Here is a 21,291-nt window from a genome sequence, read left to right on the forward strand (position 1 = left end):
CTTTGCAGCCGAGATAACTGCTGGCGCGTTCTTCTTGGCAAAAAGTGCAAGAAGAATTTTCTTTTGGTTTCATGGGCCATAGCGCACTTTAATGTGGTTTTCCACACTTGCCTACTCTTTCAGGATTGCTGTAGAAGTACTGAGAGTCCCCCATACTCCTTCCAGCATCTTCGGAGAAGTTTTTTCTATTTTTACATTTACGCTCATTATGTTGTTTAATTACAACAATTTAAACAATTAATACATTAAGATCAAAAGACAGAGGAACTTCAACATCAAGCTATTTAATGAAAACGAGCTTAAAGTACGCTCAGTGAACTATCGCGCAGTGAAACACAACTGCACTGACCATACAAAGTTTATACGCACCAGGATGAATGCAATCATTCATATCCTCTGTTATCCTCTGCTTCGAAGTATTCAAACTTAAGCCTTAAGTGCAAAAGGCATCATTATATCTTCCATGATAAAACCAATTACCACACATGCATGCCCTGCATAGTCCGCAATCACGCCCGCAAACGTAAATATCCTGCAAACCCTACAGAATAGAGTTCTAAGAATAATTACTAATACCCATTATGTAGTGAGCTCGGACATTCTTCATCGCGATCTTAAAATCCCGAGATTCGTAAAACGGTGAACTGGCGTACTGTGAACTACTCTGAGATTTTTCAATACGAAACTTTAGAGCATGACAAACTTTTAAGACCCTTCGCAGTGCATTTGCCACACATCAGATGTTTCAGATTTAATCAGAAAACTCGGCGCTTGTTGATATAAAAATTTGTGTTGCCACTCGGGTAAACACAATTGCATTAATTTGTCTCGAATTTAATAAACGAACTCTGCTATTTAAGACAAATGTGTTGTAATCTCCCAAATTAAAATACTTTATCGTTCAGCAAAGCGGAGAGCATTTGTTTTCACTCAGATGAGCAGGAAGCAAGACTGGAAACCGTACTCAGTCCTCAAGCCCGTTCGTCTGACACAGACTAGCAACGGGAGGCAAGATTTGAAGATGTTCGCGTAAGAGCACAGCTCGATCCAGAGGAACACTGCACACTGATTTAAACCTTGGTGCATTCCATTACTATGTTAATTGTGATTACAGTCTTCATCCAAGTGCGGTCGTTGGAAAGATGGTTGAATTGTGCATGCATTGCAGAACTCTCAAATATAAGAATGAAGCACCAGGCATTTGCTGCGCGGGTGGAAAAATGAAATTGCCAGAATTAAATTCACCACTCGAACCATTATCAGGATTGGTAGCGGGTGACACAAACCAATTGAAACCTGCAAAAACTACACAAAGAAAAAATTTCGTAACAGAATTAAAACACAAACACGTTCTTTCCTTTAACTAGCATTGCAACGCATGCCATGTAACAGCTAGTTAAAAATAAATACAGGTTTAAATTATTAAAAATTGCATATATTTATTTTAATTTAGTTTGTTAAGGAATGTAATTATGATTTGAAAAGTAAATTATAAAGCTTATGCATATCGAAAAGCAGTACTGGGGAAGTTAGCTATTTGCCAAGTCACATAAACGATAAATTAAATGTTATATATCTCGTAAAATTATAATACTTATCCAGTCACGTGGATGATAAAGGACACAGTAGTATAACATTAAACAATCAGAATACGTAGCACAATAGTACAACAGCCCCAAAACTTAAAAACAACTGCTTTTTTACTACGAAAAATTCGTCTTAAAATTTAGTAAGGAGTCTCTCTGTATTAGATGGAACTTGCAGTTAAAATATTTTACTTGCATTAGATGATTCAGTTGCGATTAAAGAAATGTAGATGAAGAATGATCTATTTATCATTTGAGGCCAAAAACAATCTGCAGCTCTAACTAAAGAGTAATTATATTCTTGACTTAGTCTGAGAACCGAATGCAAAATGTATTAAGAATTCCGTAACAAATGACCAAAAGTCCTCTCAGATGTTAGAGGATAATTAATCCTGAATATTTTCAAATTTAAGGCATAACTTGCTAGCTGTAATTTTGAAATTTAAAGTAAGAGATTGTTACTGCTTGTTACTCAAAGAATACACTTTCATAGCTGACGTTCCCATTTTCATTACCTCGATTTTAATAATATGAAATCCCGCTTGCGTAAAATAAAGATTATTAAGAAGTTAAATGAGAAGTTTTTAATTCTCGAAAGTTTTAATGTATATTTTTTAATGAAAAAACAAGAGTTAGAAAAATAATAATTGCAATATTCATGTATTTTCTTGATGTCATATGGTGCAGTTATTACTCTCTTGAAAATGTCATTTTAAATATAATGCTGAGTCAGCCTTTGGTGGGGGCCTTCACGCTTTTGTTCAACCCGTTTTTTTTAATAAACAAACTTAATAAAGAAATCAAAAAAGAAAAGAAAAATTTGCAAGCATTCGGATTTTACATTACGCCAAAAGGGGTGCTTTAAACGCATTGTTCAACCTTTATCTATTAAATATCATTGTCTTCGCCGTTAAACCATAAAATTCAATTCAACAGCAATATCACAAAATAATTTTAAAGGAATTTCCGATACACAGTCTCACGCACTGAAGATAAAAACGTTTTTTTCACGTACAGCGTTGCGGTTGCTCGCTTTAAATTATATTGCGTTTGTAAATAAAAAATTCGGTAAAATTTTTCAAAATATGAAATAGATAATAAAGAAAATTCCAAATTTGGACTTCCAGATGCCCATATTTCAGTGGAGGACTATGTTATTCAAAATTTGAGGTCTCTAGGTACTGTTGTTTTCTCACACTGTGAGAAACATGCATACATTCATGCAGATTCTTCATCATTTAATTTCTTTAAATATAATGCAGGCCTCTAATATTTGGTGAGTGTCAACAACTGGAAAAGTGAAAAGCCATTTATAGTGAACCAACCAAAGCCGAAACAAAATTAATAGCCCTCCTGGGCAAATTATCCCTTTGTGTTAAAAATATTGTTTATAACATACACTTTTAGCAACGAATGAACAAACAAAAAAGTGAAAAATTATCGTCCTTACCTTTCTAAGCGATAAAACTTTGCATGTGAATTTACTATTAGAAGTAGGTAGTTGAAGATGTGTAACATGAGACCTAACATTTCGTTTTACAATCATCGCCATCGATCTTAACGCCTCCCCTTTCTATGTGTAACTTTCTTTCTGCCTCACTTTTTTTTTTTTTTTTTTTTTTTTTTTTGAGAATAATATAATTTTTTGTCATATAAGAACTTGAAAATGAAAGTAAAGATGCTTTCTTGTAAGCGAATCCTTAATCTAGAAATTTAAATTGCTCCAGTAATTTGGAAAGCAACTGATTTCCAATTCATTACTAATACATAATCACTCTAGATTCAATATTTCATATTAAACAGCTCTAACTGCTCAGTGTGCTCATATGTGCTAAACTGACATATGATATTGTGCTAAACAACAAACAGATTACGTCAATTCAGTTGTGTAGTACTTATTAAAATCTGCATTAATAATTTCACTTGATCCTCAATGTGACTGTCTTCAGTCCATCAAAGACAACTCATCGACATCTGAGGCTGTTATCGGCCATCAGATTTAGTCAAAAGTCTTATTTAGAATAGTCTTTTTCTCAGTGATTTTGTATAATAAGTAAGACAGGGTAATAGTCCAAAACGCTCGAAAATGTCTCAAATAGAAAGAAAAGAAAAAAAAAAATTATAAATCTGAAAACTTCCAGATTTTATATTACGCCCAAAGAGGCGTTTTTTAACGTTTTGTGTGTTATCCATATTTATTAAATATCATGTTCTTCGCATTTAAACCATAAAGTTCAATTCAACAGCAATATCGCAAAGAAATTTTTAAATGAGCATATTTTTAAAATTTCCGATACACAGTCTTGCGCGCTGGAATTTTTTTTTTTTTTTTTTTTTTTTTTTTTTTTTTTTTTTGTTTGTTTGTTTGTTTTCGTACAGTGTTGCTATTGCTCGCTTTGAAATCGATGAGTTTGTTAATCAAAAATTCGTAAAGTTAATATCGTGTTCCAACCAGCAATATACAAAATATTAAATCGATAATAAAATAAATTCCAAATAAAGGCTTCTGGATGCCCATATTCAGTGGAGAATTCCGTTATTCAAAATTTGATTTCTCTAGATACCGTTGTTTTATCACAATGCGAGAAACCTATATACATTTATGAGGATTCTTCATTATTTAATTTCTTTAAATATAATACAAGGCTATAATATTTGGTGGCAACACTTTCAAAAGTGATTCGTAGTTATAGTGGATCGATGCAAAATGCCAAAACGAAATTAATAGTCCTTCTAAGCTAATGCTCCTTTGGGTTATTAAAAAAAAAAAAAGAAAAGTAACTGATGTAGGTATAAATTTATTATTCCTTTAGTAAACCCTGTAATGCCATTAACTTAATTTGGCGGAACAGGTTAAGTAAAATGACCATTTTTTTAGTAAGACCTCCATTACATTAAGAAATAGAACACACATTTCAGAACACAAAGCCTATTCAAATTTTTATTCTTCAAAAAATTCCAGAATTTCAGTATCATTGACTCGAAATGAATACTTTAAGTTCTCCGTATTTATTCTGAAAAGCATCCTGAAGTGATGGGCATAGTCACACAAAATAAGTTTGCAATTAATCGTAACAACTCTTAAATAATTATTATAAAACCGCTCATTAACTTTCATATTTCTTTGGTTAATCATAACAGTATATTATAAGGACAATGCGGCCAACAACACTCTGGGCAGGGTAAAAGAGGATTACTTGAATTAAATACTTTTTCTGTTTATATTGTTACGAATTTGGTATTTAAAAAGCTAATGTTAGTTCAATTATAAATTAAATGGGTTTATTTCTCGCGCAGTGCAGCGCGTGACGAATATTAAAAGAAAGCTAAGCCGGAAAATTGAAAATACAAGAGCGCGTGCATTAAATAAATAAATATCTCTTTTTGATTTCGAGAAAGTACTGGAAAATTCTAGCGCGTGATTTTAAAATCTTATAAAAGGAGGAAAACATCTCAGTTCGTAGTAGTTGCTTAGTTTGTTGTTGTTTAGAAAACTGCTCTTGTTGATTGCAGTGAATTCGCGGATTAGTTTTCTTTAGCTGTTTTGAATTACGTTCTATTGGACATTTGAGTAGTTAAAAGATAACTACTGTGAGATATTGTAATACTGCATGATAATTTGAGAAGATTTAAGCATTTTTGTTGTGATAATAATAAATTTTTGTTCATTTTTCATCGGACTTATGCATTCATTTCGTAACGAACCCGTACGCACGCAACAATATTTTTCAGCTACAATCAGAATCAACTGTACTGTATTTGTGAACGTATACACGGTAGAGGGAAAAGGTTCATATGCTACCATTTATGAATCGCTGTTGTATTACATTCCTCGCAATAGTTCTTCTCCCTTCCCAAAAAGCAAAGCTACATGGAGTACTGACATCGTGGGTTGAAACGCACTCATCGAGCAGAATGACTTGTATTAGCTGTTGAAACAGGAAAATTGTCTTGTTATCAAAATGGTTGCCATACTGTGCTACAGATGACGTTGACGATATCATCATAGAAGAATAAAACTCATTTTAATTGTTATGAGTTGAATTTCGCCCGTCTTGATGAAAGCTGGTTGGAAACAAATAATTTGACCTAATCGCGTCTGGATCGCGTCATCTGTTATGTGTTATAAGAATTATAACACATAATTTCAGAATGGAAAGTAATCCTTACAGACACATAAATAAGTACTGAATTCAAGTATCTATCTAATAAAATATGTAAGGGTTTTGATTAATCATAAGAGAATGCGAGATAAATGACGAGAAACACAACACTTCAGAAGAAACAGCAATGCATCCTTACGGATTCCTTACGGGACAAATATTGCAAACAGCAATGGATTCCTTACGGGAACTGAATATCTTTTCTGGATACTTTTCCGTTATAAAAAACGTAAGATATGTTTTATTACAACAGTGTTAATAAATTTTTAAATATATTATAAATGAAATGCAATTTAAATTTGAACAGGGGTCATGAATTTTTGGATGTTTTGCTACACTTCGGAAAAAATTTCATTTTTTTTAAAGTAATCTTCGCCACATAAACTCTAATAAGTATGATTCAAGATGGTGCTGTGAGGGGCGATGTTGGTGTTTATTATGTCATTTTGCACTGTCCCACATTCTTTCAACTGTTTGCGTATGACATCCAGTGTTTGGGGTCTATGAAATTGCATCTGTGGTTACCTGTGAGATGCGGCTTCTTTCAAATCATCTGTTTTGTATGCTTTCCAACAATGAGAAAAAAATTGTATTACCGTCTGCGATATTTTTTTCAGTTTCGCTAAGTAAAGTTTTAGCTCAGCGATCCGAAACGGTTGCAAGAAAAAACTTTTTTGTTTCCCTACATAGGCATCAAAAATCCCTCTGCCGAGGAACAAACACATCCTATGTTACTCTTTCTTCTCGTAAAAGTTTTGTCAACCTCTACTATTCTTCCACCAATTTTGTTTCCACCAATTTTGGGTTCATTTTTAATTGCAGACTCAGCTGAAGTCAATTTATATCATCAATAATAGATAAATTTTACAGCTGTAAGGAAAAATTATGCGCGATCCTTCAAACCAAGTGTCTCACTACCATCTGTCACCTATTTTTTCCTTGACACGATCTAATTTTGCAGCGTTCTTTTGGTGTTCCGTAATTGATAAAACACAATTTCATTTCCTGATCATTTTTTAAAAATTTTCGCTTATGAAAAAAATTTTTACACTGTAGTAATTTCACTGCCTCCTCTTCATTTATTGGTAAATTCCGGATTGTAAATGCATTATTCTTTCCGTTTTCTATAAAAAATGCTTTTAATCAAATAGTGTATATGAAGAAAGTCATCTATCTATTAAGTTAGGTTTCGTGCAGTTCTAAAGGAAGGGTGCAAAATGTGAATATTTGGCTCAATTTACTCATAAACCTGAGATAACTTAGATGATCATATAGTTGCTATCTTTGGCACATCTCTACACATCTTAGCAGTGCTTTTTCGTGACGGAAAAGTAAGTATTTTTATACCAGATCCGGAGGTATTCATATGCAACCACATATATTTTCTATATTCATATACAACAGTAGAAAAGGTTTCGTGCGCTGTGTTTTTTTGACTGCCGAGGAAAAAACACATCCTATGTTACTCTTTCTTCTCGTAAAAGGAGTTTTGTCAACCTCTACTATTCTTTCACCAATTTTGGGTTCAATTTATAGCATCAATAATAGATAAATTTTACAGCTGTAAGGAAATTTATGCGCGATCCTTCAATGATAAAGACGACAAATTCTACATATCCTCCCCATAAATATTAGTAAATTCAAAACTGGGGATAAAAGAGTTTGAAATGAGATCTGTGACTTATTTTTCATCATTAGAAAACTAATCTGTCGTAAAGCAATTTTTTTTTTAAATTCACAAAATGACAGAAAAATGTATTTAGCACGTCTGATTGAAAAAAAAAAAAAAATCTAAATAGATGAATAAAAGAAACGAAATTAGAATTAACTATCAACATTTGCAAATTTAGTTGATATGCAAAGCTGTAAAATTCATATTTTTGTACTTATCGTTCTTTGAAAGTATTACTTTTTAAAATAATAATTCCTTTAATAATAAAATGTTAGAAGTATTGTTTTGTGGGACATGATGAATTTGAAAAGGCCAAGAAGAGAAATATTGCCTTCGAATGCCGAGGTTAATGTGCTGTGACGGCTTCATAGCAGATAGCAGCCACAGCCGTACCATTACTAAGCTGTTGGTGATTATGTAAGCAAATGGATAATTTAGAATTGATTACGAAATGTAAACAAATGCCGAGAGCGACTTCATGTTCTTGCCTCAGCGCGAGTGAAAGTTGAAGTTTTTTAACTCAGTCAATTGGCAACTCCTTTTAATCGCTACCAGCGGAGGGGCTGGGAGTTCGAAATGGTTCTGCTGTTTTATACTCTGTATGGATTTGCCATATTTTTCTTTGGTGGATGGTGTTTCGTGTGGCTTTTACACATAATTGCTATTTTAAACGGGTAAGTTTTTAAACTGTATCAATTTTATTTAATTCGGAATGTGCTCAAAGTGTCTTAAAACTTGTGTTTATTCTATACTTGAGCACGCCGGTCTGGTGCTGTTCGCACCGGTGTATGTAGAATGAGGTTACAAGGTCTGGGATGCTTAAAGGTAAGGCATTTAGGCTTAGTGAGGTGGGCGAGGCTCTTGACAACTTCGATTTCGGTGCAGATGTACCGAATTGATGTTTATGTGGTCATCGAGTCAGTATTTTAAAAATGTATATTTTTAAACTCATTAAAACGCCTTTAAAGGGAACAATGTTTCGCTTTCTGCGTAAGATTTGAGACAAATAATTATCACGTATTAAATAGTAATTATATAAGTGTAAGTAATCAGAAAATAACATGAATAAATTAAAAATCGTTAAATTTTAGCCTGAAATTTTGAATTAAAAAATTTAACAATTTTCTACTGAAGAATTTCGTAAATTTTATAGGATTTTTTTCCGAGCTCACAAATCTTGTAATTTTCTGTTCTATATTTTATTCTTGGATATGAGCAGTTTTTTTTTCCTGTTTTAGAATTAGTAAAAAATGATCATTCATAACATTAAACAAACAAATTTTTAAAAATTGCCGACTTTGTAAAACAAGTTTTTATCTTATAATTACGTTGTAAACAAATCTTAAAGACGTATAATCGTTTTGTATTTTTTATTAATGTTACTTTTACTACACTAAACTTAATGGTTTGTAGAGAGGTGCAAAGATAAGCAAATCAAGAATTTTTAAGGTTAATTAAAAAAAATCGTTATATATAAACATTAAGAGGAATAATTTTTAATGCTGTCTCTAAGTCCTGTACTGTTGTTCATTTGTGATTTATATTCAAAATTTATTCGGGAAGCATATGTTAAAACTAATTCCAAGTAGATCAGATCTGTTTCCTTGTATTGATTGTTTCCTTGTTCCCTTGTCAGATTTGTTTCCTTGTTCTGTTCTGCAGAAATTTGGGAAATGTTTAAAATAGGTAAATTGTCTTTGTAACAAAGGGATTGTTAAAAAAGTGATTTCATTTGGTAATTTTTGATAAAATAGGTATTACTGGACTTTTCAAAGTATAGTTTATAGATACAAAAATGAAAAACTTTGAAATTATCATTAGAATTTTATTTAAAATATATTGTGACTGCAAAAACTGATTTATTGCTTTGTCTTGATTCATTCTTAATTTAACAAACTAGGCTTAAATAAATTTTTATTATTATTCATGATTGTCGAGATATTAGATTATTAGTTTATGGAAATATTTTAAATTATTTATATTACTTAGGCACTTTTAAATATTTAAACTGATTTCAATGTTTAATATTGAGGCTGTGTCTTTATTTAAAACTCAAGTCATAAGGTAGATACTTAATGAGATATAAAAATTTATTGTATTTTATTATATTTGTAAAAATATTGCTTTTGTTTACTTAAAATAGAAATAAATGTCAGGTTGAGGTAAAAAAAATATTAATGCAGTGAATTTCGTTTTATGATTACAAAAGAAAGGGATTTCTTCACTTGATTGCAATTATTATTGAAATCTTGTCATTCTAATAATTTAGGAAGCTTCGAAGTGTGTTAAGCATGAACTAACTGAAAGAAGCAAGGCAGATATTAGTTGTGTAATGAAGTGAGCTGGAGTAAGTTGTATAGTAAAAAATTATTGTAGAAAGTAAAATTAGATCTGTAAGTATGAACTGATTCTTGTTGGGGGGAAACTGCTGTAATATGTAGATATATTTAATCATAAACTATTCATAGTATCTGCAGAAAACTGGTAGAGAACTGTCATTATGTATGTTTAGAACACACGTAATGAGTGTCATAACACTGTATGCACCTTTCTCCCATTGTAAAAAAACAATGGTACCTAGAGCCATCAAATTTTGAATAACGTAATCCTCCACCGAATATGGCCATCTGGAAGCACTAATTTGGAATTTGTTTTATTATTGATGTCATATTTTGTAACACTTTAAGGAATTTTTTTGTTAACAAACTCGGCGATTTCAAAGCAAGCAGTGGCAAACAGGGATTAAAAAACATTTTTATCTCCAGCGCAGGAGTCCCTGTATCGGAAGTTCTAAAGATATGCTGATTTAAAAATTATTTTGTGATACTGCTGTTAAATTGAATTTTATGGTTTAAGTGCGAAGAACATGATATTTAATAATAAAGGTAATGCACAAAAATGTTAAAATATAAAGATAGAAATTTGTAAAGTAAAATCTGAAAGCATTTTTTTGCGCGTGTGTGTGCGTGCCACATTAAACATATATACATTGTTTTGGACAAATAAGAATCTAGGCACTGTCTCAGTGGTGTTTATTATGCTATTTAGCATGGCCCATAGCTGCTCTTTGTGTATGATATCCACTTTCAGGGTCCGCAAATTATACTTATTATTAAAAGTAAAATGTTCAAAGCCAGCATTTCACAATTCAAAGCCAGCATTTCACAATTTTTTCTACTAGTCGGTATAATTAATACTTCCTTCTGTAATATTTTTCTGTATGACGTTCAGTAACGTTTTCACCCATGGATATGGAACAGCAACCAAAAATGTATTCATTTGATTTTCTGCACAATCCACCAAAAACCCATTGTGTCCAAAAAACACACCAGAATCTATTCTTTCTTCCAGTGAAAAGGCTTTTATCTACTTCAATAGTTTTATCAGCTCTGCCAATTTTCAATGTAGGTTATGCAATTAAAAATCTGTGACATATACCTCATGTATGTAACTGTTCCAGTTTGCAAAGATATTCTGCTAGATGTCTCCGTCCGTTTCATCACCAAAATTAGATGAACCTCGCATCTGTAAGGAAGAGTATTTTCAATTTCATCCAGAGAGCATTTCAGTTTTGTATTCTTAATCCTTTCTTCTTATTCCAGTGTTCCTTCCTGCAATACCATTTTGCTGTTGAGTTAACAAAATACAATTTCATCTCGTGATTCTTTGAGCATAATTTTCTGTCATAAATGATGCCTTTTCTCTGAAAAAATATTATTGCAGATTTTTCGTCTTCAGGCAATTAAGAAATTATTAGATCCATAACATTATTAAAAAATTAAACCGGTATTTCAAAGGCGACCTTGCAAATTTAGAACTATCTAAATTTACATCCATTCCAAGTTCACATGTGTTCAGAGAAATCTAAATTTATACACAGTTTGCGATTAAATGGGTGCCTTTATTGGATTTGGTGTTTTTGTGCATATATTTTCCCTGCAGTTTTTCTTTGTTCTGATAACAGAATCGTGCCAAATATTCATATTTTACAGAATACCTTAATTTATATAGGTCTGAAAAAGACCAGAAACTGCATTTGAACTTAATTTGGAAAAGCTTTTTGCATTTGCAGTACTGATGACTTCAGATTAAGAAAACTGATTAAATATAATAAAATTGTGAATAAATTTATTTGCAAACAGATTTTACTCATAAAGTGCTTTGCAGAATTACATTATGCAAATCTATGCATTCTTCAGTATGTTAGAAATAATGCAAAAAAAAATCATTTTGCAGCATTATACAATTTTAATTCTATAATCTTGTATCTCACGTCCCAAGTAAGCCAGATTATATCAGACTTTAGCTATACTTAGTGAAATATGATTATCTGTTTCCAGAGCTGCAGTTACCTGGATAAGTTAGACATAAATATATTTTAATTTTAATTTTAATTTAGTTAAAATTTAATATTTTTTATGCCTAGATTTAATTTCTCTTTAAGTTCATGAAAATCTTTTTCAACATTTATGGATACTATTTGCAGTCATAGTGAGAAGTCTTTTCAGTAGTCATCAAATTGAAGTTTAATAAATTTTCTCGTATTAACAAATCTCCCGTATTAAGAGTACGTTAACCCGTTTATAACCCGTTATTTTTCCCATATTAAAAGTGTTTTTAACTTTGTAAAATTTTAAAATTTCTAGATTTTTCTCAAAGGGATGATAGATATGAAAATCAGCCATTTTTAATTTTATTTATATATAAATTGCTTATATAACAAAGCACTCATTCACATATAAAATAAGTAAAATGTTTGTTTTTATGTCCTGAACAGGAAACTGAAGCTTCATAAAAAATTCCAGCTACCATCTCCCGAAGTTCCATTACCTGGAGTATCAATATTGAAGCCTTTGACAGGAGTGGACCAAAACCTGTTTAGTAATTTGGAATCATTTTTTACTATGAATTATCCCAAGGTAAGGATTTTCTCAATAATCATGACATTCCCCCCCCCCCCCAATTTTTGTGAATTTCAAACGTTAATGAAAAAATTTTTTGTTACTTTTCTGTTTCGCCGCCGCAAATCTCGGCAAGCAGACTTTATTGGCGACAATATACAGTATACACATAAAAAATGGTAACAAATGTTAGTTCTAAGAAATTTTTATTTTGAAGGCATAAACATTTCAATATTGTTTTAAATTTTGTAAAAAGACAATAAATTTGTAAAAATACATTAATTTAAGAATTTACTATGCTTTCATGGTACTACATCCTGATTAGCCATTTCATATCACTTGGCCCCAAGTGATTTCATCTCCCTTAAACTATGCTGCAAAAATTTAATTCTCTCGGTAATTATCTACGTTAATTTCAAGTTAAATCTTAATTTATATTACAAGTATAAATGCAAGAATTATTTCAATTCGTACGAATAGCTTACTCAGAAATTATGTGAAACCGCAGTGCTTTACTTCGCTGGTGCATTCTCATTAAAATTGATGAATTTAACCCTTTGCCCTTTCTCTATTTTTGCCTTCAGGTGAGCAGTGTGATTGCATCCTAATCGACTTAACTACTGCGAATGGCCTTAGGGCATAAAATTGAGCTATCTGGATGGCTGCGACTTGTTTTGAAAATGAGGCGTAAAAGGTTACCAGCGAGGAAATTCAGTTTGGCATCAGTTCTACCATTTTTGGCGACTTTATTGCTTGTGGCGGCAAAATGGAAAAGTACCAATTTTTTTGTACATACAAAATTCTGATTTCAGAAGCTATGTACTGGTAACATTTATATGATGGCGGCGGTAGTTTTTTCAGTTTTGAGAATATGTACCTTTATTATTTTCGGAACTACTCTGATATGCTTCCTCAAGTCAGCAAACATTTTTGGCAAAAAATTTCACGCTGCCATATTACTGTCTAAATTTTTTGTCTACATTTCGAACTTTAAGCCTAAAATGTCTCCAAAAAAGTGGTTTTCACACATGCAAAAACTACGTTTTGAACACACAATTTAAGCTACAAATCCGAAACAAAAAATTTAGATAGCAAAAACGTAAAGTTTCTAACCAAAAATATTTGACAAGAATCCATGTACATGGCGACACGTTTTAACTTTACACAATGTAGGCAACGAACGAATCTAAGAACTACACACACCTCGCTTTAATAAATTAACATAACAACAATAAATTTCAAAGAATACCATGTACACAGCATTCTGTTTAAACTTAAAAAAAGTCTATGAATTGCGCAATTTAGGCAACGAACGAATCTACTACACGTATACGTGATACACATGCAGGCATAAATATTTCACGTAACAAATTTTGGTACTTGCCTTTGCAAAAAACAGATGGTTACTGATCTGTATATGTGCGAGGTAAAAAAAAAAAGGTGTATGATTATCAATCTGCGTGTGTGCGATTTTTGTCTGTTGCTTTAAAAAAATTTTATTTCTGTTTCTTCGGCTGCCAATACTTATTATGCTTACTGCTTCAAATCTATTATCAATAGAAAAGAAAGATGCTGTAGTTTTCTCCAACAAAAAGATATTTTACCAAACTAGAGAATTGGTATAAAAAGTCGTAATGTACAATTATATATAGGAAAAGAAATCATTTAGCAATGGAGTTCTGCACAAACGTTCGGACAGCAAGTCGGCTGTGATAGAGTGTTTGAGTTATTAGCAGCAGTTGCTGAATTGTGGCTACCAGAATTTGTAAAATATGAATTTTTGGTACTTTTCCGTTTTGCCGGTGCAGGCGATAAAATCGTCAGTAGTAGTACAACTGATGCCAAATGGAATATCTTCACTGGTAACCTTTTACGCTTCATTTTCAAATTAAATTGCAGCCATTTCTTATCAGATTGTTTCTTTCGATACTGGTATAAAATTACATAGAATTATTACCAGATAGCTCAATTTTATGCCCTAAGGCCATTTCACGGTAATTAAGTCAATTAAGATAGAATCGCACCTCTCACCCAAAGGTGACAATATAGAAAAGCCAAAGTCAAGGGTTAAAGTCATGAATTCTAATGAGAATGCACTAGCGAAGTAAAGCACTGCGGTTTTACATAATTTCTGAGTAAGTTATTCATACGAATTGAAATAATTCTTGCATTTTAAACTTGTATTTCAAATAAAGATCTAACTTGAAATTGATGTAGATAATTAGATTTTTGTAGCGTAATTTATACGAGATGAGATCACTTGGGGTTATGTGATATGAACCGGCAAATCAGGATGTTGAACCATGAAAGCATAGTAAATTCTTAAATTTATGTCTTTTTACAAAGTTATTGTATTTATTGGCTCTTTATAAAATTTGAAAAAATATTAAAATGTTTATGCTTTCAAAATAAAAAAAAATCTTAGAACTAACATTTGTTAAAATATTTTATTTGTACACTGTATAAGTACACTCTTAAGTTTTTGTAATTCTTGATAAAATAATACTTATTATTTCTTGATAACTATTTGAACAAATCTAGTGCTTTTCGACTTTTTGCACCCCTCTGAAAAGCGAGCAACATGCTGGCCACTAATTTTTCACAAAGTTAATATGCGAAATTCAGGAGCCATATTCGGACAAGAATACACAAGAATTTTAGAAAAGACTAATGAAGCAATAAAATTAAAAAGCAAGAAGTATCTGAAATAAAGCCCCCCCCCCCGGCGCAGAGCAGCGCGAAATTGATAAACAGATTTCGGAACGGTTAGATAAACAAAGGATATGCCTTTATCCACTTTTTGTTTGATGGACATCGAAACATACTTTCCTTTTGTAGATCCTTCGGGAGCTCCAGCATCGGAAATTCTATTTGACATAATCGAAAGTTCAAGCTTACTTTTATAAAATTGCTCTTACAGTCTGCAAAAAAATCATAAGCCGGATCCAGTTCGAAGATTAAGGAACAACGCAATCATCAACATTAACTGAAATAGATAATTATATAATTTTAGCTTATGCCGTCCATTATACATTAAACGCGAACGCGAAAACGTATTCTGCGCTTGTGCACACGCATATGCGTAGCCGTAAAGGTTGATGCTAAAGCAAAGTTTAAAGTTTATAAAATTAAACATTTTAGCAATAGCAGAAATAAAAGCTCCCTGAGATAATATGTTGTGCAGACATTGAAGACAATAAAAAGGTTTCAAACTTAACCAATTTATTAACAATATAATAAAGAATAAAAACACAGAAAATAAATTTAAACAATATCAGAGTCTTAGGAAAAATATAATATAACCATCATTTATCAAATAATGTTTTTACCTGGTCTCCAAAAACACTGGCATTCAATACAAACAAAATGTCCTAAACAGTAATTATGCGGCTTCAAATGAAATTGGCTACACATTCAAAAAGTCCATGATCAATGGTAAAGAAAACACCTGAAATTCAAATCAAGTTCTTGAAAGCACTTAAAACCGGCATAACTCCGTTTACAGTAGTTGAACACGAGGAATCGCCGCTAACGTATTTTAAATGCCACCTTCATGAAGAATATGGATGCCGCCCATGGCAGTTACCCACATGGTAGCCTCTGGAACCAAGGAACTTATTCTGGAACAATCATCTTGTATACAGGAACCAAGGAACTTATTACCAGACTGCACGCATCCTTCGGAAGGGGCTAGAAACACACACCCAAGTGCCAGGAAAGCAGGAACTAGAAGGGTTGAGCCAGAGCAACGCGAGATACTTATAGCAGAAGTAGGCATGACGTCATCTCACGGCAACCAATCAGCTATCGGCACGAATCGGCTTTCCAGATGACGTAACATCACGTTTCGTTTTTGCATCTCAATTAGGTTGAAACAGTCCGTTCTCAACGCAAACAGTGGCAGTAAGAAAAAGAAGTAGAAGTAACTAATATATTACATTAAAATAAGAACTAAGCCTAATAAACATTTCAAGGAGGAGAGATGATGCAGTAAAAGGTTTACAATAAGTTATATTTTCCAACAAATGCCCCCCACATCATCATCTCCGACCTGAAATAAAAACTGAATGCCAGTATCTTTACAAATTTCAAAACAAGAATAAATAAATATCACAATTTCATTCAATTCAGAAATTTTCAAGAAAAATTTTCCTTTGGGAACATCTTATCCCATTATTCAAAAAATTTACCATAACAAGAAAGTCCAACATGTTACAAAACAGTATAAAGATATATATAGGATCACACACTCAATACTTTTACTCAGGGCCCTCGTCACTCATACAACATTCTACAATATACAGTTTTACCTAATATCCATCATAATATGACTTATAACATATTATTTTCAAATAAACAAAACTCTTAATTTTAAATACACACAAAAACAAATTTCATAAGAAAATTGTTCCACAAAATCTTATCAGGTTATGCTTAGTCAGCGGTTTTGTCATGGAATCAGCTAGATTATTTTTACTTGGAACATATTTTAAATCAAAAATTTCCCTGTTCAATAGATCACGAATGAAAAATAGTTTCACATCTATATGTTTTGTCCTTGAGTTTTCAATGGGTGATTTTGTAAAACATATAGCAGCTATGTTATCAGCAAACAGTATTGGTTTCAAAACATAGTTACTTGCAATCTTAAACTGAATGCATTCATCCAAAATATTTCTAAACCAAACTAATTCTTTTGCTGATTCAGTCATGGAGATAAATTCAGCCTCCATAGTAGACAAACTCACTCCCCTTTCTTTAAATGTATGCCAAGATACAGGTGATTCTCCCAACAAAGCTATTTGTCCACCAATAGATACCATATCATCCCTGCTTGAAGCAAAATCCGGATCTGAATATATATTGAGCTTCAGTTCCTTGCATACCAGTTTAAGTTTATGCTGTCTGGTATTGGAAACGTATCCTAAAAGTTTAAGTAATCCTTCCCAGTGAAACTTACCAGGATTGCTTTGGAACTGAGAAAATATATTAACAGCATAATCTATATCCGGACGAGTACGATTGCAAAGAAAAGAGACATCCCAAAACATTTCTATAAGGATAGTTCATCATTTCAGTCGTTTCTTCTTGTGTACTGGGACTTTGAGACTGAGTATTTCACACCTTTTACTATTGGAAGGGAAGTAATTTGTATTTTAAAAGACTTAAATAGATCAGCTATGTCTTTTATATGTAATTGCTGATGAATAAAAACACTATTGTTCTCATATTCAAATTCCACACCCAAAAGCTTTCTTGTTTTACCTCAAATTTTCAAATCAAAATGTGAATTCAGGACTTTTAATATTCTTTTGGCCTGAACTTCACTTTTTCCAAACACATCTATATCATCAACATAAACCAACAGAATGACAAAATCTTTAAAACGATTGACACAATTACACCACTCAAACTTGATAAACCGTAGGTTACATAGTGTTCTATCCAACTCGTAGTACCATAATCGCCCACGATGCAGACCATACAAGGCTCCATCTAAACGACACACAAAAGTTTCTTTATCTCGCTCTACAAAACCCTGAGGTTGGGACATATAAATTTCCTCTGATAAAGGAGCGTAGAGATAAGCACTTTTTACGTCGCATTGTATATTTGCACATCATTACTGAAAAGTTGACTACAGGCGAGTAGGTTTCATCATAGGTATCGTATTTAATTTGCCAATAACCCTGAGTCACTAAACGAGCTTTAAAATGAACAATGTTTCCAAATTCGTCACGTTTAATGTTGAAAATCCACCTGCAGCCTAGTGGAGTCTTGTCTTTAGGAAGTGGAACAAGATGCCATACCTTATGCTTTTGCATGTTGGCCATTTCCTCTTCCATTGCCTCTATCCATTTAAGCTTTTCTGTGGATTTCATTGCCTGGTTATAAGTTTGGAATTGAAATCTCTAGTCAGCTATCTCGGGTATATGACGTTGAAGGAGTACCAGTTGGGTCAATTTCACCACTATAAGTATTGCTTCCCTTGAAATCAAACAAGGTAGGATCATACTGAATATTATGTTCAGTGCAATACCTTTCTACATCATTTGGTGATCATAGTCTTTGATTAGACCCCCTCTCAAAATAATACACATCCGTACGAGTACCGTCTGGCCTTGGAACAGGTTTACGAAGCCAAGTTACTTGTCTCAATGTAGATTGAGTGTCAGTGCCAATTGTAGAAGAAGGTAAGTTGGTATCGGTTCTTTCCTCTATTTCAGGAAAATAGCCAACTGGAGTATCAGTAGATTGGAACTCTACTCTTTCTTCAGATTCCAAATCAGGAAGGGTGCCCAGTGCAGCTCCACTGCCACTTTTCTGCATTCCAATTGACTCTTTAAAAGTAGCATTTGGGGTTTCTACTACCTTTTGCTCATTTTTCAACCAAATCTTGTACTCTTTTGTTCATACACTGTACCCAATCAATCGGCCCTTCGTTGCCTTTGGATCAAGCTTAGAATTTCTTTTAGCCTTTGGAATTCCCACATAGGCAATCATTCCAAATGCCTTAAGGTGACGTACTGATGGTTTCCGCTTAGTGTACAATTCAAATGGGGTTCTATCTTGGTCCTTATGACAAATTCTATTAAATGAATATGCAAAATACATTACTGCATCTGACCAAAATTCGGAACTAATTCCATGTAAGATTGCACGTACGTTGTTGAGAGCTGTCTGATTAAATCTCTCACAAACTCCATTCTGTTCTGGAGTATATACATCTGTAAATTCATGCTTTACACCATTTTTATTACAATATGACCTGAATTGATCATTATCATATTCTCGCCCATTGTCAGTCCTAAAGTATTTCAACTTAAGGTTCAAAGATCTTTCCGCACGTGCTATATGCCTTTCAAATACTTCAAACACCTGACTTTTCTCCACAATGGGATACACTACCACATAACGAGAATATTTGTCAATAAAGGAAATGAAATAACGTTCACTATTCCTACCTGGAATGTTAATAGGTCCCCATACATCAGAAAAAACCCTTTCAAGCGGCCTCTTTACTTGAATACCTTCTAAGGGTCTATAGGAGATTCGTCTTTGCTTATTGATTTGGCAATGTTCATAAAACAAATTAGGTGAGTGCTTTAACACAGGAAGACCTCGAACTGAATGTCTCTTACTAGTCCTGACAATAGCATCATAATTTATATGACCAAACCGACCATGCCATAATTCACTATTGTTATGCTGAACTGTGGATGCCTCACATTTTACAGATTTGCCCCCCTTTTTCACTATTTTCGGGAATACATGATAGTTACTTCCTATCAACTTAGCTTTGTACAAAGTTTCATTTTCATCATCAGTAACTTTAATTTGCCCATTTTTACCATAAAATCTCGCTCCATTGATATCCACCCTAGGTCCAGATATTAAATTTCGTCTCAGTTCAGGCGAGTATAAAACATATTTAAGCAAAATAACTGTATCCCCAAATTTCATTTTAACAGTACCCTTCCCATGAATTGGAAAAGTTACCCCATCAATAACTACTAGCATATTCTCATTTTTCACGGGAGAAAAAGAATCAAACAATTCACGATTTTTTACAAAAATGATGATGAGAGTATCAAAAATCCCACTATCATCATTTTCCTCCAAATTGTTAGGCCCACCAGCGGCCGATCGGTAAAGTCGCTGAACACTGGTAGTTCGGTCCAAGGTTCGAATCCCGCGAACGGGCTGGCTGCATGGGCGTTTTCGTGGTTTTCCCCATGAGTAACGTGTATACGAGCCAGTTTCCCTTAGAAAGTCCTCCACGAAAGGCATCCCTCCCCTTAGGCAGATAGCCCTAGTGTGCTTTGCCATAATTAAATAATTGTTAACATTAACTTGAGCAATAAAATGGGACTGAGCATGGGAATTATTTTTACCTTTACTCAACTTGGGTTTATTCTTACACTTAGTCTTATTACTACTAGATACAGCTGAGGAAACAGAAGAAGCAGGCGAGGGTGATTTGGAAAAATTACCTTTCATTCTACAGTATTTTTTAATATGACCTGGACGGCCACATTTATAACACTTGAGCCCTTTAATCTGCTTAAATTTGTGTTCACAGTTAGTACTTTGGACTTGTATAGTCTTATTGGAATTTTCCCTATCTACCTCTCTTAAACCAAGACTTGTTTTCTCTGCTAGTATTTCAAGTTCAACATTTTTAAAAATGAACTTTTCATCTGGCCACCTCAAAACATTCTGAACTACTTGATCAAATTTATCTGGAAGGAACCTAAGAAACTGGAAACATATATATACGTCTCTTACAGCCTGATTAATATCAGCTAACTGTTCAGTTACGTGTTTTAATCTAGAAGAAAAGAAACTAATACTTTCATTTGGCTTAATTTTACAATTTAAGAACTCTGAGAACAAGGACATATGTCTTGATCGATAATCTGGCTGAAAGTATTTGGCAAGCGTATTCCATGCCACTACCGGGTCATCAATTTCACTTATCAAGCTTCTATATTCAGTGCTTACATTCATATAAATTAAAGATAATGCCAATCGACTTCTATTTTGATAGTCGGCAATAATTTCTTTTGTAATACCCTTAACATCATTTAAATCAGGACATTTTTCAATATCCTTGACCAAAAGCCATGCATTTTTTGAATTTAAAACAAACTTCATATCTTTGGACCATGTAAAGTAATTACATGCCTCAATAGCAATATTATGCATAACATTAACAGTAGCCATATTTGAATTTTAACAAAAACCGCCCCCCCAATCTCTTAAGTCCTAAATTAACTTTAAACTTCAAAAGTCTGCACTAAAAATAACTCAGGGGCTGTGGCCCATAACCAAATTATGCTAAAGCAAAGTTTAAAGTTTATAAAATTAAACATTTTAGCAATAGTAGCAATAAAAGCTCCCTGAGATAATATGTTGTGCACACAATAAAAAGGTTTCAAACTTAACCAATTTATTAACAATATAAT

At 32.8% G+C, this 21,291-nt stretch overlaps 1 protein-coding gene across 1 annotated transcript in view; it reads left to right on the top strand.

Moving 5' to 3' along the window:
- The first annotated feature begins 7,938 nt into the window (after nucleotides 1-7,938).
- GlcT (ceramide glucosyltransferase) overlaps nucleotides 7,939-21,291 on the top strand; it is a 44,818-nt gene continuing 31,465 nt past the window's right edge. Inside the window, exons 1-2 of the mRNA XM_035377594.2 lie at nucleotides 7,939-8,095; nucleotides 12,199-12,340. Coding sequence (XP_035233485.1) covers nucleotides 7,998-8,095; nucleotides 12,199-12,340 — 240 coding nt within the window. The 5' untranslated portion in view covers nucleotides 7,939-7,997. The remainder of the gene's footprint in view (nucleotides 8,096-12,198; nucleotides 12,341-21,291) is intronic.

This window comes from Stegodyphus dumicola, chromosome 7 (assembly GCF_044657685.1).
Source record: "Stegodyphus dumicola isolate Sdum_Otavi_A_Nest chromosome 7, ASM4465768v1".
Taxonomy (NCBI): Eukaryota; Metazoa; Arthropoda; class Arachnida; order Araneae; family Eresidae; genus Stegodyphus; species Stegodyphus dumicola.